Raw genomic sequence first — 25,414 nt, forward strand, 5'->3', positions numbered from 1 at the left:
GCTTTATAACCATTTAATATGCAAAAAATGACTTGTTCTAATTTTTTTTTTTCTGTACCGAAACCTCGTGGATTGAAACCCTTCATAAAGTCTCCTTTCACCTAACTTCAGAATCTATCACTGTATTATTCTTCCCTGCAATTTGGGAAGCTACTAGTTCTGCCACTGATTTGCAACATAGTGTCAGTTCTTTGCAAAACTGAGTACCCCAAGAAGATGAAAATCAAAAGTTGTATGTTTGATGAAGATCAAAAGTTATACTACCTTGTAGGTGTAGGACAGTAAAATCTTCTTTCCCAAAGAAAATCATGCACATATGTGTGAAAACTCTGCTAATGAATTATTTATGTTTAAAGATAGAATCCTGCGATTACTTCCAGGCTGCACTACTGCTAAGTGCTCCAAATGGTGCCTTCTCTGATCATTTCAGTTGGAATAAGCTCAAAAGAAACAAGTAATAGGTTCCTTGTAACTAGTCATGTAAGGCTACCATTATGTACATAAATCAGCTTCCAACACTTGCTCTTTCTCCCTTTTTCAGTATAAAGACGAAAAAGTAAGACTAAATGGGGTGATTTTTTAAGCCAGGAAATACAAGCCTGACATTTCTTATGCTGTTTTCCCAATGAGCAAGAGTGATTCAGTCCCATTAATAGCATTACACACTGCTAGGACTGGATCCTTGTTGGCAAGACGGGCTCCAACATCATAAGGTCAAAAAAGAGCTTCTGAATTACATTAGTGAAAACTCTCCTAAGGAGTTTCCATAGCCTCCACCTACTGAGAGTCTATTTTCCTTTCATACCAATAGTAAAGCAAAAATGGCACAAATTTGACTGCAAAATGTTACTTCTAAGTATACATCTTTCAGTACATAAAATGTTGACCGTACAGCAGATTTATTTTGCACAATTAAATCTTTGCAGCATAAAAATATCTATCCCAACATGTGCTAAAGACAGAAACTTCTAAAACTCAAGAAGTTTTAGACCTGGCATTTGCCACCTTTAAATGATGTCCAGGTATGGCTCAGGAAAATGCCAGCTGGCCCAAGCAAGCCATGCCAATGCCCATGCTGACAATGTGTGGCCAAGCTCGTGCCAGAGCTCAGCCAAACACCCAAGTTTGATTTGCTGCTATGGACACACTCTCCATTGAGGGAAACCTTAGCTCCAGCCTGATGCAAAAGACACCTTTGGCAGATGCCTGGAAAGCCACAGAGATCACACCAGCCTAGAGCACAAAGGGAAATTAAAAATACCCCAGAGCTGCAAATCACAACAGAAGGTAATAGAAATCCCTGCACAGAGGTTTTCCCACTGTGATGTTCCACCTTCATCAGACTTTAATATAACAAACCCTCCACCCTCTCAAAGAGAGAAGACAGATCTTTACCGATGATCATGCTAAACACATGTCAACAATTAGCTTGAGCAGATTAAATAACTGGGAAAATGTGGGCTGCATTATCTAACTAGACCGCCCTTTATTTGACAGAAATAGAAAATTTTTAAAAATATTTGAGACATTTTAAACCCAATTATGTATCGTATTCAAAAAAAAAGAAAGAAAAAGACATGTATCTTCAGCCATACAAAAATATCTGAGAAATCAGGGAGTTTTTTCCTTACTTCACCTAATTTACCAGCCTGGAATCTGGTTTTTCCATTAACTGAAAGTGAAGTGGCCGTGTTACAAGAAACATGAGACTACTCCCATCTCAGTTTCCCAGTTTTAATCTCAGACTATTTACAATGACCTTCTCTTTTAATTTTTGTTAGCAACTACCTAACAACACTCAACTAGGCTGGAGACAGAGAAGAAACTGCTTCTCTTCTTCTGAGCTACTACAGCACTACACTGTGATTCACAGTGTTAAAAGCAGCCAGTGGCTTTAATTTGCCTATCTTTCAGCAGCCAAAGTCCACACCATTAATGAAGCAGGAAGCAGCTCCAGGTTTATATTTGCTTTTGGGGTGAGCAGAGCTTGCACAGACTATGCCCTTCAACAGAACCCACAGCTCCTTAGAGCTTTTTTCACCCAGCAGAACCACTTAGATGACACATTTTCTGCTACAAGAGAACTGTGTTTTCTAGATCCCAGTACAGACAGACACTTCATGCTGTCACAGATGCTGTTGTGGAGAGAAGGGTGCAGTTTGCTGAGCATCAGCACAGCACTGCATTGTTTTTCTCTCTGAAGACACAGCGGACAGAACCTCTCAGAACAGGCTGGTGACCGGTTTTGGCCCAGCTATAGGAACCTGCCTTCCTACATCCCTAGTAATACGAGGTCATGACAGACTTGGAAGCTAAAATAGTGAGGCACAGGATGGCAGACAGCAGGCACAAATCTGGAACTTAGAGGCTCTTTCAGCTCTAGAAAGGCAGAAAAACCGCGCTCCAGAGCAGCATGAGACGAGAATCCAGACAAAGGTGCTCCCGAACACATCAAAACCCAGCCAGAAAGCTGCTGAACGCGGGCACTCCGCCTTTCTCCTCAGGGGAGCTCCACACGCACCCACCATCCCTCTCACAGACACCAGCCAGCAGCGTGCAGCGAATGATTCCACCGCGGGATGCAAATGCGGGCCAACCTGCGCCTCCCCGGCAGCCGGGAGCGGCGGGCGCTCCGCTCCCTCCCCGCCTGCCCCGCGGCGCTCCCGCGGGCTCATCGCAACACGGGTGACAGGGAGGACGCGGCAGGCCGGGCGGAGGGTGCCGCGGGCGGCCCCTGAGGCGCGGGGGTACCCGAGGCGGGCGCGGGGCGGTGTCACCGCCGCGGGGTGACAGCGCGGCCCCTCGGGGGGAGGCGGTGAGGAGGGGGCCGAGCCCGGGGCTTCCCGCGGCCGCGAGGCGCTGCGGCCGGGGCGCGGGACACAGGCCCTGCCGGAGCCTGCGCGGCCGCGGGCGACCCCCCGGCGGGCGGGCGAGGGTCGGGGCCGGGCTGTGCCCGCCGGCGCTCGGCGCTTACCGGGGCAGCCGCCGCCTCCTTCCCGCTGCTTCGCAGCCCCGGCTCCGGGGGCGCCGCGCGGGCCGGGCCGGCGGGACGGGGGGGGGGGCGCGGAGGGGCGCGCGCACGGCAGGGACCCCTCCGCCCGCCTCCGCCCCGCCCCCTGGCGGCACCGCGCACGCGCCCGGGGGCCGTGAGGGGAAAGGGTGGGGCGCGGGCGGCGCGTGCGCGGGGCGGCCCCTCCCTCAGGGCTCCCCCTCCCTCAGGGCTCCGCACCTGGGTCTGCGAACCGCGGGGTACCGGCTTCAGGTTGGGAGGAAAAGGCTCTGAGGTGGTGGAGCCCAAGCTGTGAGCCAAAACCACCGGGTCATCTAGAACATGGCCGTGAACTGAGCGCCACGTTCAGTTTTTCCTCAAGCACCTCCCGTCACGGTGACTCCATGACCTCCCAGGGCGGCCCGTTCCCATGTCTGATTAATCGTTCTATGGGGGAATTACTCGTCATGTCCGACCTGAAGCTCCCCTGGCGCAGCTTGACGCCGTTTCCTCTCCTATCCCTCGTTGCCGGGAGCAGATCCCGTCCCCTCACGGCCGCATCCTCCTGTCAGGGAGTTGTGGAAGGACAGAAGGTCCTCCCTGAGCCTTCTTTTCTCCAGGCCGAACCCCTCAGCTCCCTCAGCCGCTCCTCATCACACTTGTGCTCCAGACCCTTCCCCAGCTCCCTTGCTGAGGGTGGGAGGGCAGCAAGAGCCCTGGCCCAGGGCCCTCATCTGGGACTGGTGAAAAAATCAGTTATTTTGTGGGGGTTTTTGGGGCCGGGGAATAAGCATGCAAATTTTAAGCTCTGGCAGCAAGTGCACAAAGGGCAGGAAACATAAGTGTGAGTGGGGGAACTGGGGGTCTTCTAAACCTGTGTCTTAGTGTCCAGATCTGTAATGGTAGCTTTTCATTTGAGTGAGAAGCAGATGTTTAAATGTGTGTTGGGGCTTAAATGGGCTAGAGTTTTCTTCACTGTTCAGCACAAACCCAAAATATAGCCCACACTAGCCACCTTGAAGAAAATTAACTCTACCCCAGCCAAAACCAGCACATTGTGGTAGGAAATAGCTTTGCCTTCTTAGGTGACAAGAACTCACATGCGCACAAGCTTTCAGAGTCTGAGCACCCTTCAAATACACTAAACTAAGCTCAGCTTTGTAGCCCATCACTGTACAGGATGTTTGACTTGTCACAAATAACCAGCAACTGAAGTTAATAACCCCAAATTGCAGCGTGGGTGCTTTGGTGGGAGGTATAGCAGAGTTTGTATTTACAGGCACTGCCTGGGAAATGCTATGAACACAGTAGTTAAGAAAATGTGCTGATTTGACACATTCCTGTAAAAGTTTCCCCTTATTTAGGCGAAAGCTTCTCTCCCAACTCAGCTGTTTTAGCAAAAGAAACATTTCAGTGTAAGATTGAGTTGCGTGTTCTCCCTTGAGGTGCATTCCTTCCTAGAATTCTTAGGAATAGAATTCACAGGAATATGGAATTTGTAGGTTGCAGACCGGTAGGGCAAGTATGATTTACAGTCCCTTCATTATCTTTGATGAAGTTAAATTTTCAATATTATAAATCAAAGTAAATGATATCTCCATTACATCAGAATTCCCTTTAAAACTAGCAGGATGTATGCTGCCAGATATTGCAACATCGTTTGATTTACGTGGTGGGAAAATTTTTCTGTTTGTGTGCCTTAGAAAGCGAATTTCATTGAGATGCCCTTCCCTGTCCATTTCTGCGTCACTCTGCCTGCTCCTACCTGGTGGAGATTCCCCTGGCAGGCGGCTGCACGGACATGGTGCACTCGTTTGACACTGAAATGCTCCTTTATGCTTAAGTAATAATCCTGATGTTTATTTTCCTACACTATGACCAATGTCATTCTTCTACATTTTCTGCTCCATGATACCTTCAGCAAAATGTTATCCCGTTTCTACCTTTGGATTGATTTTTAAGTTATCAGTGGCATTTCAATGGCACTACTTCTGTATTAAGGATGTGAAAAGTGGCTGCATTTGTTTTGAACAATGTATTTCTCACGGTAGCCCACAAAAGGCTCAGCTTTCTGTTTTGCAGCAGGAAGCAGCCGCTCAGCACAGTGAATTAATGAACAAGCTGCTAGCTGACAGTGCATATGCCTTGGATCTTGGTTCTGGAACTTAAAAGGTCGCTAAAAAATGCATTAAATGGCAGTATTGTGTGTGTGCAAGAGTGGTTCAGCTGTCTGCTAGGAAAGCTTTCTCATTGTGGTTAGTTCTGGGTTAGCCTGCCCCAGAGGATTACAGAATCTCCATAACTGGAGGCTTCTAACAAAGAGCAGACAAATGTCTCTCCGGAGTCAGGCAGGGACGGCTGATCCTGCCTCACACTGAGGCTATCCCGCAGGCCTCAGGGGAGCTGCTGCCCCAGGGCAGCCTGTCCAGGCCTCAGGGCTGTCTGGAAAATGGAAAGACACCTGCTCAGGTGGAGCAATTTGCACAGAACATCTGTGGTTATTATATTCATGTTCTTTCTCATCCTGCTCCAGCCTTAGGTTCCGTTCGCTCCCTCTCGTTCCAGGTGCCGCAGGTGTGTGCTGGCTGCTTTGCTCAGGCCTGCACCATCTCACCTGGGGCCTTCAGTCGGGGAAAAGCATCCAGGAGGAGTGGCTGGGATGCTCCAGGCTGGCAGTCAGCGGAGAGCTGGACATGGTAGGAGCTGGTTGTGGGTGCAGAGTGCCTGGTGCAGGACATGATCCCTTCCAGGCTCATCCAGAGGCTGCTGTTCCATGTGGCTGCACTTCAAGGGTTCACTTTCTGGGAGAGGGAGAATCATTTGGCAGAATTCCACATTGAAGCTATTGGAAAACTGTTTTATTTTATACAGCCACACCACTGATCAGAAGTATTAGTAATAGTCATTGAGTTTCCCCTTCTTTGTCTAGTTCAGGGGTAAGCATGATACTCAGTGTAGTTTTAAACACTGCAGATAGTTACGTTTTATCTACTTCCAATGTTGCAATGGAACCCTGTAATCTTTGTGATCCACACTTAATGAAATGGGCTAGAGAGCTTTCAAGCAGGTATCTTTTTATTGTAGAAAGGTTTATATATTATATTAAATTTGGACTATATCAAACATAAATGTACTTTAATTACATAAATAATTTAAACAATGTTTAAATAAAGCACCAAGTTAACTTGATTTAAATAACTGATTCAGTTTCCACACTGATTCCTACAAAATCCCACTAATTTCATGCAGTGTTTGAAGAACTGGAGGCCAGAGCTGATTTCTTAGTAAACACTAACTACAGTTCAAGTGCTCTGCACACAAGGGGAAAGTTGACAAAGTCTGAGATGGGCTGGGTTTTGAAGCAGAACTCCTACAAAAGGATTCACAGATCTGAATATGGACTGGGTTGTGGAGCTATTTCTCTACCTTCCATGTAAACTATTTCCACACATTCAAGTTGTTTCAGTTTAGTTCTCTGTACTAACCTCTAGATTTTAGGTGATACAGCTTTTACCTTGTAAACCAAGAAACAGCTTTTATTTTGAAACAGCAGTGTTAAATTCCATGCCCCCAACAAACTCAGCTAAATGCAATTCACACATTCAGTGTAATGTAGGCCCACTTTTATCTAAATAAGACCAAAAGAACCTGACAACATAGATACAGGAGATTTTATTTAACATTGTGTACAAAGAAAGGCTATAAATGCCTTAAGACATTTTTCCCCCAAATACATTTCTTGGATCCCTTTTTCATACCACTTTTCTCAGAAAGTTAAAAAAAAAAATCCAGAATGACAATTTTTCCCTTTCCCCTTCTCTTTGGGCCTAAACTGAGAGATGTTTAGCAGTATGGTTTCAACACCTTTCCATATTAAGCTATTAGGATTAGGTTTTCTTTCCTCAAAACTGAGCACTATGAGATACTGAAGTACTAGCAACAGCAGGATAAAATGTCAAAAACTGACTCCCTAACATGGTAGTGTTTAAAATAATGCCAACAGTATTAGCTCTGACGAAATCCAAAATTATCCAAACAATAAGAAGTTGTTTGTCTTCTACATCTGATAATTTAGGACTAATTATATAATTTAATTGTATTTATATTTAAATAAATAGTCTTAACTCCTTTCCTTGGAATTCTTCATGGATTATAAACACTTATAATACTAGAGATAAGGACAAACTATACAACTTACATAGGCAAGAGAAGGCTGAGTTGTTTTGGTTTTTTTTGTTGGACAGACACAGAAAGGACAACATTTCAATGTCCTCCTGTGAGATCATTTTTAAATTCACCATTTCATTGTGATGCTTTTCAGTTATCCCAACACAACAATTCCTTACCCTCCTTTTGCTACCTTGTTAATCACTTTTAGTACTCCTGAAACATTGGTCCCTGCACAGCTAAGTTTTATCCAGGATTCTGCAAGTTTTGTATGTGACTGTGAAACCCAAGACTTCTTTTAGGCTGTAAGAAGCAGTAAAGAAGGCAGGGAGTAGAAAAGGCTCTTGTGGAAAAATGACCTTTTGCTATAGCAGCTTTTACATTACCATCTACTATATATGAAATAGGTTTTAGATATAGATTGGTTTTCAGCTATTTGTATAATCCCAAATTAACATTGCCCCTGTTTCTCCCAAAATGGGACTAAAATAGAGGAATTTTGAGCTACTCTCAATCAGCATTTGATCACTTGGTTGGGTTCAGTAAGAAGGAACTCACAACTGCCTTCTGAGCCTCATCAAAGTGCCCCAGGGGAGATGGGAGAGCCCAAGCAGCAGCAAGGCCTCTGCTCACTGGTGGGCTGGACCCGCTGTGACCCTTGCTTGGGGTCATCTCCAGGAAGCTGCTGGAGTCTGCTTGCAAGCAGGAAGCTGTTTTGTACACAAGCCTGCCCTTTTGTACATCCACAGGGATATAAAATGCCGTGTGGTATAAATCATTCTATCATTCTGCAGATTAGAGAAACAGCTCTTCTGTAGAGTGTCTCAGGTTCTCAGAACATCCTACCACAGGGGAAAAGACCACAGCAGATACACAAGCAAAGGCTCTAGCACAAAATAAAACTTTCTCTAGTCTGGTGAACCATTTTTGACAAGAGGATTTGAACATTACTGTGATTAAGACAAAGCAGTAGAACAAACACTTCTGCTAGGCTTGGGCATTCTGTAATTATATTAATTCCCAAATATGCTTGAACAGCTGTAAATAATAGAATTTTACTTAGCTCACAACACAGCCCTGCGTGAGCCCAGAACTTTAGCACTACCTGGTCCAGTCTGCACAAGAAGACTGGAAATATTTAAATTATCTTCAGGGCTCTGCTCTGTAGCTGTGCTATAAAATGAACCTCTCAGTGTGGTAGTTGCTACAGTGCAGAAAGATGTGAAGTGGTTCTGTTGGGAAAGGAATGGTCTATCTTGCTGTGAGGTGAAACATGGCAGCTGGAAAAAAATGATGTAAAAACTGCTGCATGTTTTGCAGTGGGCTCCAGCAATGTCACTGTAAGATGGTAGCACAAGAGAATCAACAGTGGAGGCAAGCTAGGTAATTTAATAATTTTCTAATTCTCGACAAGAGCATCATTGAATCTGCTTGACCTGAGAGGAAAATATCTAACAATATGGTCACAGAAGGGAGACTCAAGACAACACATACACTCAGGTTTGCTTTGGTCCTACGGCCCCAACACTTCTGTCATTACAGCTGTTGTGCCATTTTATCCTTGCAGCCCAAAACCAGACTTCTAGCTTAAACAATAGTCCAACTTTGTGGTTCTAGGAGCTTTTTTCTTCCTTATGGTGGTTCACCTACGTTAACATACAGGCACTATAGCTGCTGCCTCAGGGGGAAATGGTAGAGAGCAAGTGATAAAGCTTTGCTTTCTTAGCACTGAACTGTGAATGTTCACTAGCAAGAAAGAGGGGTTGCAGCACATCACAACTGTGAGGCTGCTGAAGCTAAATTCCTGGCATTCCCATGTTTATTTACTGGCAAGAGAGCCTTTGCTCATTTATCTAGGGCATGAGCCACCTTCTGTAACTCAAAATGAGAGCCTCATTCTAGTCCAAAGCAACATGGCCTTGAGCAATGCTTAATTTTGCTTCCTTTTTCTATTTGTGATGGTTTCATTCCCTAATGACTGTTAAGGAACAGTCTATTAACTATAAGTGCTTCCTTTATAGCTTCTGTTGATTTTAAGGACAATCCATAGATTTAATTCTATTCAATTAGAAAGTTCACAGAACACACATGAACATTTATTTCATCCTAGTTCAGAATGGAGAATTACCAATACTAGTCCAAGGTTCCAGTATCTCAGTTGTACAGGCCCTGTGTTAAAGGAAGGGAATGGTACCATGTTTATTTTTCACTAATAGTAGTAGGACAGTGTTAAGCAAAGTCTACAAAGAAAAACATCCCTGGAGTAGAAATTTAATAGGGTGTAAACAAGTGACTATCTACGAGAATTTGATTAATTTGATTGTATCTAGGAATTGCCCTTTCAGATTTTTCTTCTGCAAGGAACAGAAGCAAATCCGCCTCCTGCACAAATGTAAGTTCCTGCACAAATGTACTGGTCTTCTGTTATTACAAGTCCTTGTCATCTTGAATTAAAGTAAAAAGAGAAAGGGGAAGTTTTTTTGTTAAAACATTTCCCATTTTATACTAAAATTTCCATAAGAAGAATGCCACATCTGGTAAAGTTATCGCAGTAGGTGATCAAGCACTGAAACAAATCGGAGAAAGTTGGGGTTTTGCCATCACATCAGACTTTAAACATTTTTAAAACCACACTGGTCAGTTTACATTTTATACACACTTGAAAGAATGGCACATTAAGGTAAATGAACACATTGTGATGCCTTTCAGTGTTACACAGGTGACAAACTAATCTGGAGATCCAGGTCTGCCTTAAGGAACAGTCCATTTGTTTAAATAAACTCATAGAAAACTAACAGGAACAACCATAAAATAGTTTTAAACAGGTAAAACTAATAAACTGTAAAGATCCTGCACCTCCCATAAATATCCTCTGTGGTTCCACCACCTCATGGCCAACACCACGAGGGCCGGACAATTCCGCGTGTGCGCGATGACGGCCAGAGCTGAGGCGGGCAGTGGGCACCGGCAAGGACGGGCACCCCACTGCTGGATTTTGCCCTTAGCTATACACTGAAAAATAGCAGCAATAAAATACAGCCTGAAATAGCTTAGCTACTACCTCAACTTGTTAAAAATGTGCAAGAATAAAGAACACCAGCAGCATTTGAATGGATGTATTTCAATTTGGTTTCTGACACTTCCCTCCCATACAAAGCATACACAAACACAAAGGTGACTCTGAGCTAGTAACTGTTATTTCTTGTCCATCTTTGAAAACTTTTCCCTTCATTTGCTTAACTTATAAAAATTTTACTTAAAAACCTATTCAGTGTTAAAAAAACCCACAAGAATTTTAAGGTAGTTTCTAAATGCCAAGAAACTGATGCTTACTCCTCTCCTTAAGCTGGAGAGACACAGACTATCCTAATCACCTGAATTTCCTTAGCTGAAAATTTAAACATTTCAGATTTCTGTTCCTGAAAGCGACATTTGTAGAAAAGTCTCTCCAATACATTAGAAACTGAAGGAGCAAAATCTCCCAGTGCATACATAAAGGGTAACTTTTTGCTAGTTTGCTCTCGTGTTGTTTATATTGTACCTTTTAACTTAGAAAATTAAAGAGTTCAGTTTTCTGACACAACTCACAAGGGAATGTATAAGAGAAGAAATCAGAAGGCCTTTTCTAAAGCCAGGTTTTGCATTTCCCTTTTTGTTTAAGTATGATAAGGCTTATTAAAAAAAATAAAATTAAAATAAAACCCAAAACCCAAAAAAAAAAAAAAAAAAAAAAAAAAAAAACCTCCAAACAAACAAAAAACCCCAACCAACATCCCTGGGAAAAAAAAATAAACAAAAGCCTTTTTGGAAATACTTAATTTCTGAAATCATAAGACTATTTGAAAAAAATTAATTGCAAAATTAAAGGAAATTCAAGAAATCAATTCTCGTATTTCAAATCAGTCCATTATTTCATCATCAGCAATACGATCCACTATCTTTTCCAGCCCAAAATTACCAGCTTTGGGGAAAACATATTCATACTTAACAGAAATAATTAATGGGTTAAGTTAAATTAACTTTTTTTTTTCCCTGATCCACATGCCTGCATGTTAGATAACATTTCATTAGAACTGAGCATTGTAATGAGAGACTGACAGCAACAACCTCTCACAGTAACCAAAGCAAAAGCAATTTTCTCATGGTTACATATTATAGATCAGTAATCTAATATTAAAATTAACTTCCTATATAAATAAAAATTAAAAAAGTAGGGCAAAAGTAAATTGGCACAGTCATTATGGTATTACTTTCCAGTTTCAACACTGCAAGGAGCAGCCACAGATTCCAAACACCAAAGGAAAAGGCTATCACCCAGCAGCAGGTGTAGCTTGGGTTTTCTCCCTTTTCCATGAAGTCATCAGCAGTGCTCCTGCCTCAGTGGGAGCAGGCAGGAGTGCAAGGATTGCTGTAGAGCTGCTGGGGAAAAGGGAGAACAAATACAGAGAAACAAACACAGAGAATGCTTTACTGCTCTGCACGACATGGCTCAAGTCAATGGTTTTTCAGGATTGTGACCAATTTTTACCTTCAAACAGGCAAAAAAACAAATATAAAAATGTAAAAAAATCAAAATCTTAAGCCTTCAAGTTTCCTTGCCTTCATTCCCTCCCTCCCCCAAAAAGCACCTCATACTACAGACAGTTTTTCTTTTTTGCAGGTTCAGAAGTTGGAATGTCGTGGAAATACATACAAGAGAGAAGGAATTTCTAGTTGTACATTACATTACAAAGAGGTTTGCTCCCAGACCTAAGGAGGGAGGGATACTAAGCAATATTAAATTCCTATAAGAATCCTTACAAAGCATGCAAAATATTGATATACTCACAAAATTTAAATTTATATTTGTTCCTTTCTGATTTCGCAACTTCACAGTACAATAATTTCTAATATTCTGCAGCAGTCAGAATTACAGTGACTACAAAATAATATCCCTTTAATTTTTTCTATTTGCTTGAAACACTCCTTTGCTTTTTTTTTTAATTGAGAGTTTGCAGATCACCCATCAGAAAATGTCCAATTCAGTACAAGAGGAGTTGCCTTCTGTGTCATTTTTCCCTGCAAATGATGTAGACAACCTGACCATACCAATCTTTCAACATCTGTCCCTCCCTCCCCTTTTTGTGCCATCTCCTTCCCTTGTCTTCCAGCTGTACTTATTGCCAGGATGATGATGGACAGATGCCACTAAATGGATGCTGCATAGCTGGGTAGGAGTAGCAGGGGCTGGAATAGTTTAGGACAATGGCATCGCTCCCACCCCCAGGATGTTTGGCACAACTCTTCAGAGCCAGAATGCTGGCTCTGAATACCAACAATTAGATTCTGCAGTTTCAATTCCCTGGACAAATACTGCTGCCTTTTCCATCCCTGTAGCTTCAACTGATTTAAGGAGGGAAATACAAAATTGGTGTTTGGCCAGACCTTTTGTACTGCTAGATGGAGTTCCACAGAAATTTCTCCACTGCTCTTAATTAAAACAGAGTTGGAATTTCTGGAGAATCCACAATGCATGCTACTTGCTAGATTGTCCAAAAAGTACATTCCGGCATTTTTTCAGAGCATTTGTATCTATCAGAAAAAGACTCTTGTAGAAACAATGTACAAAGCCTCCAAAAATTCAAGTATCAAAAAAAAAAAAGATGTTCTGATCAAAGTCTGGAGTAAGCAGCCAGCCAAACTGAGAGCCATTGATTTTTTTTAATCCACAAATTCTTCAATTACTTTTGCAGAGATAATGTGTTTTCTTTGGAGTGTTGGGTATTAATAATCTTCCCAATTAATTTCCATTAAGTTTGGTGGGGTCTAAGGAATTTAGCAATCCTTCCTGGACAATAGTGCCCTGCTTTTATAAGGAAACAAACAACAGAATCACTAACTGTTATTCTCCCTGCTCTCTTTAATTTGCTGTATTTATTTATTAAATTTTGTTGAGTCTGTCTCAACCCAACAAAACCCATCAGAAGTGCAACATAGGCAAGAGCAGGGCATCTCCTTCCCTGGGGTGTACAAACATTTCTATGGGAAAGGCTGGGTGAGCCAAAAAAACATACAAACAAAATAAAAAAAACCCAGCCCCCAACCAGACAACAGTTGTAGCTGTACATAAAACTCTTTGATTTCTTTAGAACCATATTCAAATCAAGACTTGAATTTCTGTGGAGAGAATTTTAGATCCCAGATCCTTCTCTTCTCCTTCCTCTTGCAAAGCAATGCTATTTTTTGTGGCCACGAACAGTACTTGAAAAACAGCAGTTATTAAAGACACAGTTGTGATATATCATTTAACGCCCCCTCTCCCAAAAAGGGGTGTCCTATCAAGTGGTCCAGTAGAAATCTTGAAGTTTCTTTATGATAAATTAAATCCATAAAATGAGGAATACCTTCTGTCACATTCCTAACAAGAATAATCGCCACATTCTGTGGTGCATTTGTCCAAGTGTCTATTGCTCCTTCTAGTGGAGATTCTGCACAGCTCCATCTCCGGTTAGTTCTGGTTCTACCAGCACAAGGAGGTTTTTCTCCATTCTCTCCAGCTTGTCTCTGATTAACAAACTGCAGAAGCACTGAGGGCTGGAATTCCCCAGCACAGGAACAGGCCAGTCCGAGGATACATCTTTTTCCCAGGGTGACAGAGTTATGCCAAAAGCAGTTAGTGTCCTGTTGGTACCACAGGCACCTACACCTCTGTAGAAAAGAGAATGCTTTGCCTCTTGCTGTCCGGGGTAGGGATAGTCTCTAGCTGCAGGAAGTACAGAAGAACTTGAACCTGGAAAGAGAAACGACAAGATAATACTAAAGCCCTGTGAAAACTCATTCTCATGCTGGCTGTGTGAGAGCTGGTGATACAGCTCTCTCTGGGACATCTAGCAGCTGTGTATTTAATATGCTGGATAACAGCAGTAAAAATAGTAGAACCTGACATGCTTCAGAGACACTCTTCTTAGATTCCAGGTGGAAAAATTGTGCTGGTGGTTCCAGCACTGAAAAAAATAAATCTAGAATTTGCCATTACTCAACAGAGGAATACAAACCAGTCTGACTCAGTGACAAAGGCTCTGTGCTCCAGTCCTCTGCCTTCAAAGGCAGCAGTGGCCAAAGAACTTTGCTGTGCATCAGTGAAGGTGGTTTTAAGTACTGAGGAGGATTGTGGAAACACTGCCAATACTTTTGTCCCAGGCCAGAGCATGGTGCTGGGACACAGCTCCCCAAAAGCTCTTCCCATGCACAAGCACACACAGGATGCACACACACAAACATTCCTTTATGAAAAGCCATATTTGTACAGATGCAAATTAATCTGCCTGAAGGAACACTGTTCTAAAATGACTAAAATGTCTGTGTGAGGGCAACAGTTGTTTTATGTTTACCAAGAAAATGACCATGAAAACCCAGGGGGGTCATTGAGCCAGGCCTGCCATAGGACTGTGCTTTTCCAGAAAGTGTCTTCACAAGATGGAATGGCACATTCAGGACTTTACCTGGGACATGACTTCTAGTGACCAGCTGTCAGTCATTGTGATGGGCTGGGTTGGGTTAGCAGGGATTTTACTGTCCTTCTCAGAAGGTCTGAGCAGTGTTGGTCCGAAGACAGTGGCAAGATTATGCAGGGACATCTTGTTGATGCTTTCCCTCTCAGCAACCCTGGGAGAAGAAACAATGCACAAGGCAGATCTTCATAAATATCTGAGTTTTATAAATGAGAAACCAAGGCACAAAGTTTAAAAAATTTGCCCAAGGGCAGAAAAGGCTGCAGCAGAAACACAACTAAAGCCCAGATTTCCGGGATTTTAATCCAGAATCTCAATCACAAAATGATCTTTCATGTCTCCAGGGATAGTCTGTGGTATGTACAACATACTTATGCAAATCAACACATTGGGCAAGCATTAAGCCAGCTTATTGCACTAATGTCAAATGCATGGCAATATTTTTTCACAGGTACAACCATATTACAAAGACATATACAAAATCAGAAAGACTTGACTACAAAAGGAACTGACAACTGCAGTTAGGCAAAGTGCTGGAATTTAAAAAATAGATCATACTGGATTTCAGACACCTTCTGAGACAGGGTTCCCTAGACCTTAAATATAGGTAAATCTTCATGGTTTATACAGAAACCTTTCCTGGTCTGTGTATCCAGATGCAGGTGCAGTCTCAGTGACACTGCAGCAGAAATTTGCATTTGCCATAGATAAGCCCTGACTCTTTTGTTACTCCTTTCCTCCAGTTCTAATCCTTTTTCAGTATGAGTGGAAATGGAATTCAGGATTTACTACCTCACTAAGTAAGTATGAGACAATACTTATCTGATGAGCATGTACAGCAGATCAGCAAATACTTCTTCATTTCTGTGATTCAGCAGGTATTTAAAGAAAAGGCTCCACTTTTCAAAATAGCCAATGCTTTACACATTAAATACATTTTTGAAGGAACCACATATTACCTTTTTAAATGGTCCAGAAGGAAAAGGAATGTCACAAGGTTGGGTTCTGGAAGTGATAGCAACAGATTCAACATACAGCTCTCCTTTGCAACAGGATCTGAAAGTGCTACAAGACAGAGAACAAGACATCACCACAGGCAGCAAGAGCAAATCTGACTGAGCCACGTCCCAGAACAGCCAATACGGATGGTCCCAAAAGGACTGTGACTACATCATCATAGGTTGGAAGGTCAGAGTTGCACATCAGTACCCCACAGCATCTCATTCCTTTATTTCACAAATGCATTAAGAGTCCTTTTCTCTCTCTTTCAAAGTAGTTCAAGTGCTTTGAAGCTTTCAATCACTGATGTTTTTCTCTGCATCAAGATGAGGTACATATCCCCCTCCCCTCCAAAGGGGGCTTCCCTGAAGCCTGCCTGGGCAGTGAGTGTGCAGGGCCCCAGCAGGCAGACTGGCATTCTGTTCTGAACCTACCCTTCAGAAACCTGGGCTCTTGCAGCTTGCAGAACAGCATTGCAAGCTCCCATACTGCACCTCGTGGGAAGGCAATGGTCATTCTGAGCTCCATTCCACTCCCTTCACAGCTTTTTCCAGCTTTTGTCCAACACTATAAATACGGGTTTTATGATGCTTTAAAAGCAGCCTCCTGTTGTAGATGTCGGTGAACCCAATGGGAAGAATGATGATGTTTAACTTTATTTCAGAAGGCTAAATGATTGCTTTATTATAATTATGTTATAATACATTAATATGCTATATAAAAGAGGATACTAAATACTACATGCTACTTTCTCTAACTATCATATCTAACTAACTCACAACTCGTGACTCTGTTCTCCAGAGCCCAGACACAGGTGGATCCGATTGGCTCTCAGGCCCAAACAATCCACCATGATCCAACTAAGAGCTCACTCTAGGTAAACAATTCTTCAAACACATTCCACAAGAGAAAAACATGGAGCAGAAATAGAAATTGTTTTCTCTTTCATTTCTCTCTGTGCACCTCAATAAAAAAATTCTGAGAGAGAGAGAAATGTGCTTGCCACAGCCTCCTACAGAAGAGTCTCCATTACCAAGGGTTCCTTGTGCTGCACCTACCGATGCCTTCAGCAAAGTTGGGGTACAGTTCATCTGTGAAGAGGGGTTCCGGCAGCTCCCGGAAGTACAGCTTGAGGGTGCCTGCAATGGCATTAACGTCCATCTCACTCATCATCACTGACACATCCTTGTTATCTGAAAGAAGAGAGAGTAGAGGAAGGGTAAAGGAACTGCTGGCCTTGCATTCCTTCTTCTCCTCGCTTTGTGTCTGTTTATCTTTTGTCTCTGCCCAAATAGCTGGGAGTTTTCCTGTTTACAGATCTCCGGATTAAATGAGCAACCTTCCAGCTGAGAAGCACTGTACAGATGACTGCAAACACTTCATTGCTTTACGTCAAGCCAGGGAACCTCACCCTCCCAGGGCTAGCTGTGCTGTGCCAGCAAACCTGGCCTGATCTGAACAAGCCCTACTTGACTGTATTTATATGCATTTCAACTTTTATTACTGACAGCAGTTGTTATTCCAATTCCCTGCCTCTAACACCTTAGACTAAGAGATTCTGAGATTCTCTAACTCCTCATTGAGTGTAGCTAAGGCAATTCAGGGCTTATATTTCTGTTTTGTTACTATTAAGAACAACAAAACCAGCCCCTCTCCCTGAACTAAACAACAACCAGCATTGGTTTCATAAAGCGGTGTAAGCCAGCATTTAACAGAAATGAAAAGAGTTGTTTTTCAAACTGTGAAAGACCCTTACTTCCACTAGCAGCGATTCATCAGTGATTTTTGATATCTTAGGGTGACTGAAAAGAAAACACAAGAAGGAAATTTCACTAGAAACTGAAGGAAAAGTGCAGGGAGGGTGAATTTGGGTGTCTGGCACAGATCTTGTGACTGTTGGAGTTTGGCTTGAACAGTTCTTGGACCATCACATGGAAGCTGGAAGTAGGGAAAAATTTCACTTTTTGTACCTCAGCAATTCGGAAGCATTTCACCTGCCTGATCTCAGGTGCATTTTGGGACATACAGGCCACTCTTTTAAATGTAGCACCAGTAAGGAGCCTTTTTCTGCTCAAGATCAAAGACAGCTTTGCAAAGGTTGGTTGCTCAAAGTGATGTAATTTTCTAAGCCTGCACATCAGTCCAGATGGAGGTAGGGAGAGAAGCCCTGACCACCCAACCCCAGTTTCATAAATACCCCTCCTAGTTCTAAGGAACACTGGCTTTCACAAAACATTCTTTATTTTAAGGACTTCTATTAATTTGGACACCTCACAACAGTGAAGAAATTATGACTTCTGATTGCTGATGTTTTCCCCCAGAGAAGTGTCTGCCATTTACAAAGATTCGGCAAGGCAGGTAAAGCCATCATTTCATGACTGCTGGGAAGAGTAAAAGCAGCATTGTTTGGTACAAGGATCCATCCTGTTGTATGTCTTGGGTTATATCAGTAAATAAAATATACAGCTAGGGTTAAAATTGTTTTCCTTGAGTGAGAATCTCTACTTCTTAATGCTTCTTGGGCAACATAAGATTAAAAACAGCACAGCCACCTGACAGGGAGCTGAGGCAGGTTCTTAGAGAGCAAAGGGAAAAATCAGACCCAAATACTTACTGACATCAAAGGCAGCTTTCAAAGCCTGGATGTCGGTTGCAACTCCAGAGACGCGGTAGATCCCCACCTCCTCCATCCCGCGCCGCTCGATCTCCTCCACGCACTGCCGCACGATGTACGGCACCTTCGACCTCTCTCTCCTGAAGAAAGCCAGACAGAAGAGTTCAGTTCAGCCCAGGCCCTCCATACCTGCTCCCCAGCCAGCCAGGATGGCTACAAGCACCCCGACATTTCCCTGTGCAAACCTCTTCTGGAAAATGGGGTGATAGGAAGTCTAAGCAGGCAGTCAGGATTGAGCTGAAGAACTCCTTTTGAAACTGGAGAGGGTTTTCTGACTATCTCAGCCTTGCTCTGGCCGTTCTGCAGCTTCCCTGAGCACTTGAGCACTTGGCCAGGAGCCAGTGCCCCCAGAGCCTGTGACTCTGCCCAGGTAACCTGAGGATTCCCAAACAGCCCTTGGATACATAGCAACTCTCTTGCTTTCAAATTGATGCAATACCATGGGGAGGAAATACCACACTTCCCAAACTATACAACAGAACAAACAGGTTTCTGCTGGCAAATGATTCATGGCAAAAGATCAGGGGTTAAAATAATACAATGGGATCCAAAGACCTTGAACATTTTTGATTATGGAAAGGAAACATCACTGTTTAGTGGCTCTGGAAATTTGTGACCATGTCAGCTAACTACAGAGAAGGCAAGTGCAAGGGGGATTTCCGGAATTCAGAGGAGTGATAGGCTGTCAGTAAATAGCCTGTGTGCACATTGGATTTTATCTCTGCAAAAAATGAAGCTCAGAGATTGTAAAGCATCTCCTGTCTGCAGCCACATCTACACTCCTACACTAATGGAGCAGTCTGGACTGCCAAACCCCTGAGGGGGACACAGGCAGGTGCACCCCACTGGCCAGTTGTCTTCCTGAAACACAGCGGGGAGAAATGTGACCCATCAGCTCACTTGGTGACAATAGCAATCTTGACCCCAAACACGCCCGTCTGCTTGCGGGACGGCATCCTTTTCAGGCTGAACTCCCGACTGGTGAACTTCACTGACAGCTTCACTTCCACCTGAACCAAAGAGAACAGCTGTTACTTTTTAAACATTTTCTTTGGTTTTTTTTTTTGTTGTTGTTTTTTTTTGTGCTGCAATGAAGAGCAAAGAAATAAAGCCCACAGGAGGTACAGAAGCAGAACTAATTTCTGTTTGCCACACTTACCCCATTCATTGAGATGACTGTGCGCTGCCAATCTTTGTCCTGCAGTGCCTGTGGGTCCAGCTGGAAAACAGAAGTTACCCATGAGCTAGGAACAGACTTCAGAGAAACCAGCTAGCTAGCCTGGAAGGCTTCTGCAAGTGAGCAGAGCACAATCACTTTTACCTTGTTATTTCTTTTCCATAGGAAAACCCACACTCCAAAGTTTCCCTGGTTTCAGGGAAACCAGATTTTGGATATTGTGCCGTTCTCTAAACAGGGCTGATGAGGGGCTGATGAGGGTTCATACACATGGAAAACCCAGCAATCTGAGAGCAGTGTCTGCTCAACAATAAAGGCAACCTCAGGGAGCACAACCAATGTTTGAATCTGCTGAGAAATCATGGAAAGTTGTCCTTCAAACAGCCTATTCCTTTTCATTTCTATTTGAGCATAGAGGCAGGAAGAACACCAGGCCCTGCTATTGCAAACTCTCATTAAACAGAAACAAGTTCCAATCCCTCATTTTCAGCTTTGCTTGATCTCTTGAGTGGACAGTTGTGAGGCTGGGGAGTAGCTCAAGTGTTAGAATGTCACCCAGCAATTCCACTACTGCCTTGGGAGAGCCCAAACACATCCAAAGGGCTGAGGAGTGGCACTCAGCTCCAGGGAGACTGGCAAGAGAGAGGAGGAGCTGTCTCCTTGGGGGCTTGATCAGCCATTGGAACCAGCCAAAGCAAGAATTCAGTGTCTCCTGAGACAGCTTTGTAACACTTGGCTCTTGAATACGGAGGCACAGTAAGACCAGGAGGAGGCAACTGCAGCAAACTCTGTTTTGAGTTTACTGCTGTCAGCAAACAGGCAGTCATAACCAGAGCTGCTTTGCAGCACAGCTCCCCCCTCTCACAGAGCCCCATGCAGGGCCAGAGAGCTCTGGCAGGGGAGGGAAATGCTGGAACAATGGCAGCTGCAGGAAATTCTGGGAGAGCTTAGACATGGTCATAGTCACACTCAGATCATCAACAGAGCAGCGCAGTGTTGCTGACAGCTACAGAGACAAGCCCCCACCTTAACCTTCCCCACTCCCCAAAGAAAGGCAAGCAGCAGAGAGCAAAGTTCCTCCCTGCTTCCTCCCACTGCAGAGACCCCAAGCAGCAACAGAACAAGTGAGGCCAACCTTATCCCTGCGCGCTCTGTTACGGACATGAGCCCACAGCGGGATGCTGCCAGCACACACATGCTTCCCTGTCGAATTGGACCGGCTCCTGTAGGTGCAACGCTGGCAGAAATTCCTGAAGAGCCCTTGCAAGGAATTGTCAGTAACCAGCAGCTCCCACATTTTGGGACTGTGCAAAGGTCCAGGGGGCCAATGGACAGCAGTGCTTGGCTTCAGTGCCTCAGCGACCCCAAACACAGGACTGCTTGCCAAGGGGGTTCGCTTTTAACTCCGGCAGAACAGATCCGCCCCGCCTGTGGGGCTGGCCAAGGGCCCTATGATCTGGCCAGTTTCTAGGCTGTTCTACCCTGAACTTCCGTGCTGGATGCTTGATTTCTTTCAACAACTGAATTCTTTCCCAGAATCAAGAGGAAACCATTTCTGAAGTGTCTGGTTTCCTATGAGGAGCAAACATGCTAAGTATTCCTGAAAGCCTGATCTCCAGCTCTGAGGAGTCATCTGGTTAAGCTGCCAAAATGGCCCTGCTGATGGACACAGTCACAGCCAATCCTCTTGCTGGGAACCAGTTTTCCATATGCTTTTAGAACAAAGTCACTGAGTGCGTTATTTATAGCAGGGGGTTATATTATTTATAGTTTAAAACTAAAGGGGAAAGAGGGTTTGAATGTTTGCCAAAAACTTCAGAGGAAGAGTCCAGCAGAATCCAGTTACAGTTTATTTAAGCTAAGAGGTATTACTGGGTATATCTCAGTAATGACCAGGGAATTCCTGCCATGGCACAAAATAAAATCAAGTAAATAGCTGTTAAAAAATATGAGTCAAACACCATCCTGCTCTGTCTCAAGAGTAACTTTGACACTGCTGCAAAGAACAAGCAGAAGCGGAGTGCTGGAGCTGAGAACTTGCAGACTTTTCCTTGCTGGAGCTGAGAGCTCACAGAGACATTTCCTTGCTGGGTAACTGCTGGGGCTGAGCCAGGAGTACAAGTAAACCCCCATGTACCCGGTGCTGCCTCTTGCTCCCTTGTTTCTGAACTCTCCTGCAGAGCTGGCAGGACCCCTGCACTCGCTCCTACTGTTTGACTCCTGCTGGAGAATGCCTTGTACTGGATGGGGACAGCCAGGGAGAACAGGCACCAGGGCTGGCTGACCCAGCCAACCCTGCATAAATCACTGCTAATAACAACAGTCATTAATGGGGAAAAAAAACCCAAACTCCTCCAAGGTGCTTTTTAAATAACAAAGCAAAATGATGGAAGCTATTAAAGGAGCAAAGCTTGAATAAACTCTCAGCAACACTGAGTGAGACAGGAAGATCAGGTCTAACAGTCTGATAAGTCACAGCAGGACACAACAGAGTCAACAGGAAACCAAGAACTGTCACTGGGATTTCAATCAAGTTTCAGTCATGTGATGACTGACCTGAAGCCAGCAAGAGCAACAGAGGTAAAGGGCAGCTAGAGCAGGCAGGGAGAGAGCACACTGAGGACAATGAGCTAGCAAGAGTGATGCTCCAGCACAGAGGACAAATGGGGCCATGCTGTCTTCTGGCCTGATTTGGAGATCAGTGACCTGAAAGAAGGAACACTGAGTAGAAAAATGCAATCCACGGCCAGCATGGCAAAGGGAGGCAGCTCTGAGCAAACTGTGCCAGCTCAAGCAGGGGAGGCACTGTGCAGCTGCTGCCTCTGCATTTGACAGTGGAATTTACTGCTCCTCTACACAGTTCCTCCAAACAGTTGCTTGGTTTGAGTGACCTGCCCCATCTCCATTGAAGCAGAGCCACTGTGTTGTTTCCATGCTCTGTGCAAATAGGACAGACCTGCTAAAACCCTCACAGACTGCATTGCATGGGCTTCTTTGCACAGCCCCCACCAAAAGCTCATGCTGAACAGGAAAATACAAACCAACCACTCTGCCTGTTTGCTGCTTCCTCCAGTCCCCTTGTGGCCTTTGGTATTTGCAGTGGCAAGCTACAGCCCCAAATTCACTAATGAGTCAAGCCAATACCTCTCTGTATCCTGCCCAAAACACAGCAGAACAAAGCAGCTCAGCACCACAGGGGTTTCTGAGTACAGGTTTCTGGTCCTTGTAGCAGCTCAGCTGAATTCAGACAGGGCACAGCAGTCAGGAAAGGCTGGGAGTGCACAGCAGTGTGGTGAGAACCTGGAAAAAGGCAAACTGGGGATGCTGCTCTGGCAAATTCAAGCCAGGCACTAGGAAGGGTGTCTATGCTCTGCCTTAGGAAACCACCACAGAGAGCTTGATTATGATTTCCTTTTCCCCAGAGAGAAAAGAAAACATGCAGAAGGAGGGAAAAACAAAGAAGCCTCAGTGGAAACGGAAGATCATGGACTGTGGAACATTAAGGTTAGTGTGTTTTATGTATTCATTCACAGTACTTCTTCCCTTTATTAAATTTCCCAGGCAACTTTACACTCCATCAATTTTGAACTGTAACTAATGTGACATACATGTTATCAGAGTTTCACTGCTGCTGGGAACTCCCAGTCCTGCCATAACCCCATTCTTCTCACAGCTCCCCACTGACAGGTTAATCTTTTCCACCATCTCCCTTTAGCCATGACCCATTGCCTTCTTCATTTCCCCCCTATTTTCATTGCTGGGACAATGTTCTGCTTCAGCAAACTGTTTAAACAAGCTTGAGTGAGTAAAAGGTTTCCAAGTTAACACCTGGGAGGTACAGCATGGGACAATTTGGTTTACATGGAAAACAACCTAATGCCTGAAATAGCCATGGGCACTGCTATGAGACATCCCAGATAATTAAGATAAGAGTGATTGTTCTGCAAGGCAACAGTGGAATGGCTGCTCCACAGAATAAGTGATCTAAGGTCACATCCTCCCTGATTTTCCAGCACTCCTGTGAGGGAGAAGGAAATATTTAGCCTGAGCTGATCACGCAGAAAAAGAAAACAGCAAAGGGAACGGCATTTCTAGGAGGCACCAGTGGGAGGAGCTGGATCGCAGGGTGAAGTATCACTTCACTCACTCACAGTTCCCACGGCCAGGCTGGTCCTGCTGACATATGTGCCCACCTGGTACAGTCTCAATGCCAAACAAAAGGCTGCTGCACTCCAAACACGGGGATGTGTCTGCCACATGAAGTGCAAAATTCAGGAAGCCAAAGGGCCAGCCAAGTGCCAAAGATGGACTGCAAGGTAACAACAGAAAGAAAAGCCCAGGGTGCTCATAATGAGAGGAGCTTATGCCCACAGCTGAACTAAGCCTTACATTTCCTCCCATCATGGGATCTCCATTCTGTCCTCCTCCAGCAATTTCAGTTTCACAGTACTCAGGAATAGTATTTCTCATGCCTGAGATGCACAGAAGCCCCAAACCAGTCAGTGTTCCAGTCAGTTCAACACTGCACACCCAGCACTGCTGTGCCCAGGTCTGGTGAGGACTTCACTCCTACATTTACAGGAGGTTCTCCTACACTAAAACCTCATGGGTTTATGTTTCAGAGATAAAAAACTTGTAGACTGGCAGGAAAGAAGCAGCTCTTGCATCTGGCTGTAAAGACAGTCAAAATATTCCATAGGAAAAGAAAATATGAGCAATGGGAGCTATTAAAATTGCTGTCCATTCCTGGAAACTTGTGACATGGACCAATTTCCAGCCTTCCTTCCTTCACTGCCATAATGTAACGGAGAGATTTAATAAACATTTTTACAGCCAAAACAGGCCTAGTCTCCTTGATTGTCTTCATCACTGAGGCTCAGTATTTGGTGAGTCAGAATTCCCAGTAGTGGGAAGTTGCATATTTATAATAAGACATGGCTTAACAATACACTGCAATTTGGCCAACAGAGAAACTTCTCTGCTTTTATCAACAGGAGGATGCAGACACGACTCTTCATGTTCCCAGAGTTTTTAACTAAAAGGAATTTATGAAACAAAAACCCTCACCCAACCTCACAGACCTTGCCTTTAGACAGACAGAACTGGGCTGAATAATGACAGTGCAACAACAATCAGAAACCCAGGATAAACTACAAACTCTAAGGTAAACAAAATTTGATATAAAAGCACCTGGGAGAACAGCCAACCTTCAGGCCGTAATCAGATTTCATTGTTGCATTATTACGGTTTCTTAATAGAGAAATGGTGTTAACTTCAAAAATAGAACTAAACCAAAATCAAAACCTATAATAATTTTTATCAATCCAAAATCTTAACAGACTGTCATATGACTTCTCTTTGATTCAATAGTGTTTGAAATCCATGATGGGACAGAAATCACTGAAAATTAAGGGCTTATTCTGACAATTCATCAAATTTCTTTATAAATTGCAAAGGGGATTTACAGAAACCAAGAGAGCTTTTGCATGTGCCTTTTATGATACAACAGAATGCAACATTTGTACATTGATTAAAAACATTTTAATTGATTTTTTTAACCTTCCCACTGTCTAGGTTTCTCTAAAAGAATCAAGATGCAATTAATATTTAATTGCCATCACAGAGTATTTTTATTTACTTAAGTATAAAATATATTTACAAAAATATACAATTGCTGTGCATAAAAATGCCCACAGCCGTGAGAAGGAAAAAAATTGCCAAAATTTTAAAAGATTTTATTTGGTGTTTTTTTAAATCTTTCTATGTAACATATTTGTAGAATTTAGTAGGTCAGTGATTTCAGGGCTCTCTGTTATGAGCACACAAATCTCCAGGGCATTTCAGGGCTGAAAACTTGCTCTTTTGTAGTTGCTCAGCTCTGTGGAAAATAGCCTTTGTTAGCTGAAGGGACATAGGGA

At 43.7% G+C, this 25,414-nt stretch overlaps 3 protein-coding genes across 7 annotated transcripts in view; 1 reads left to right on the forward strand and 2 right to left on the reverse strand.

Moving 5' to 3' along the window:
- SPECC1L (sperm antigen with calponin homology and coiled-coil domains 1 like) overlaps positions 1-3,038 on the reverse strand; it is an 85,175-nt gene extending 82,137 nt beyond the window's left edge. For all 3 annotated transcript variants that reach the window (XM_053959037.1, XM_053959036.1, XM_053959035.1), the window contains exon 1: positions 2,975-3,038. The gene's annotated coding sequence lies outside the window, so the exon portion shown is untranslated. The remainder of the gene's footprint in view (positions 1-2,974) is intronic.
- Positions 3,039-3,249: 211 nt separating this feature from the next.
- On the forward strand, positions 3,250-24,554 carry LOC128796995 (uncharacterized). 3 transcript variants are annotated; one of them, XM_053959137.1, is made up of 5 exons: positions 3,250-3,732; positions 5,555-5,685; positions 11,817-11,891; positions 22,919-23,000; positions 24,491-24,554. In XM_053959137.1, the coding sequence occupies exons 1-5, from the start codon at positions 3,394-3,396 to the stop codon at positions 24,533-24,535; spliced, it is 672 nt and encodes a 223-aa protein (XP_053815112.1). In that variant the 5' UTR covers positions 3,250-3,393; the 3' UTR covers positions 24,536-24,554. The 3 variants fall into 3 exon arrangements, 2 of the variants coding, with proteins under 2 accessions (XP_053815112.1, XP_053815113.1); XM_053959138.1 differs by lacking the exon at positions 24,491-24,554 and adding an exon at positions 23,510-24,300; XR_008433964.1 differs by lacking the exons at positions 3,250-3,732; positions 5,555-5,685; positions 11,817-11,891; positions 24,491-24,554 and adding exons at positions 15,734-15,834; positions 23,510-24,300.
- The window catches only part of BCR (BCR activator of RhoGEF and GTPase), a 99,935-nt gene continuing 81,167 nt past the window's right edge, over positions 6,647-25,414 (reverse strand). Inside the window, exons 17-23 of the mRNA XM_053959136.1 lie at positions 19,479-19,538; positions 19,220-19,329; positions 18,260-18,399; positions 16,704-16,838; positions 15,606-15,711; positions 14,638-14,800; positions 6,647-13,925 (exon numbers count right to left, since the gene is read on the reverse strand). Coding sequence (XP_053815111.1) covers positions 13,836-13,925; positions 14,638-14,800; positions 15,606-15,711; positions 16,704-16,838; positions 18,260-18,399; positions 19,220-19,329; positions 19,479-19,538 — 804 coding nt within the window. The 3' untranslated portion in view covers positions 6,647-13,835. The remainder of the gene's footprint in view (positions 13,926-14,637; positions 14,801-15,605; positions 15,712-16,703; positions 16,839-18,259; positions 18,400-19,219; positions 19,330-19,478; positions 19,539-25,414) is intronic.

This window comes from Vidua chalybeata, chromosome 18 (genome assembly GCF_026979565.1).
Source record: "Vidua chalybeata isolate OUT-0048 chromosome 18, bVidCha1 merged haplotype, whole genome shotgun sequence".
NCBI lineage: Eukaryota > Metazoa > Chordata > Aves > Passeriformes > Viduidae > Vidua > Vidua chalybeata.

Bases quoted from the DNA above. Each gene is read 5' to 3' on its own strand.
- LOC128796995 (XM_053959137.1), top strand. From the start codon at position 3,394: ATGACCTCCCAGGGCGGCCCGTTCCCATGTCTGATTAATCGTTCTATG. The intron at 3,733-5,554 runs GTGAAAAAATCA...CTCTCGTTCCAG, and splicing joins AGGGCCCTCATCTGGGACTG to GTGCCGCAGGTGTGTGCTGG. The intron at 11,892-22,918 runs GTTTGCTCCCAG...CCTTTTCCCCAG, and splicing joins GTACATTACATTACAAAGAG to AGAGAAAAGAAAACATGCAG.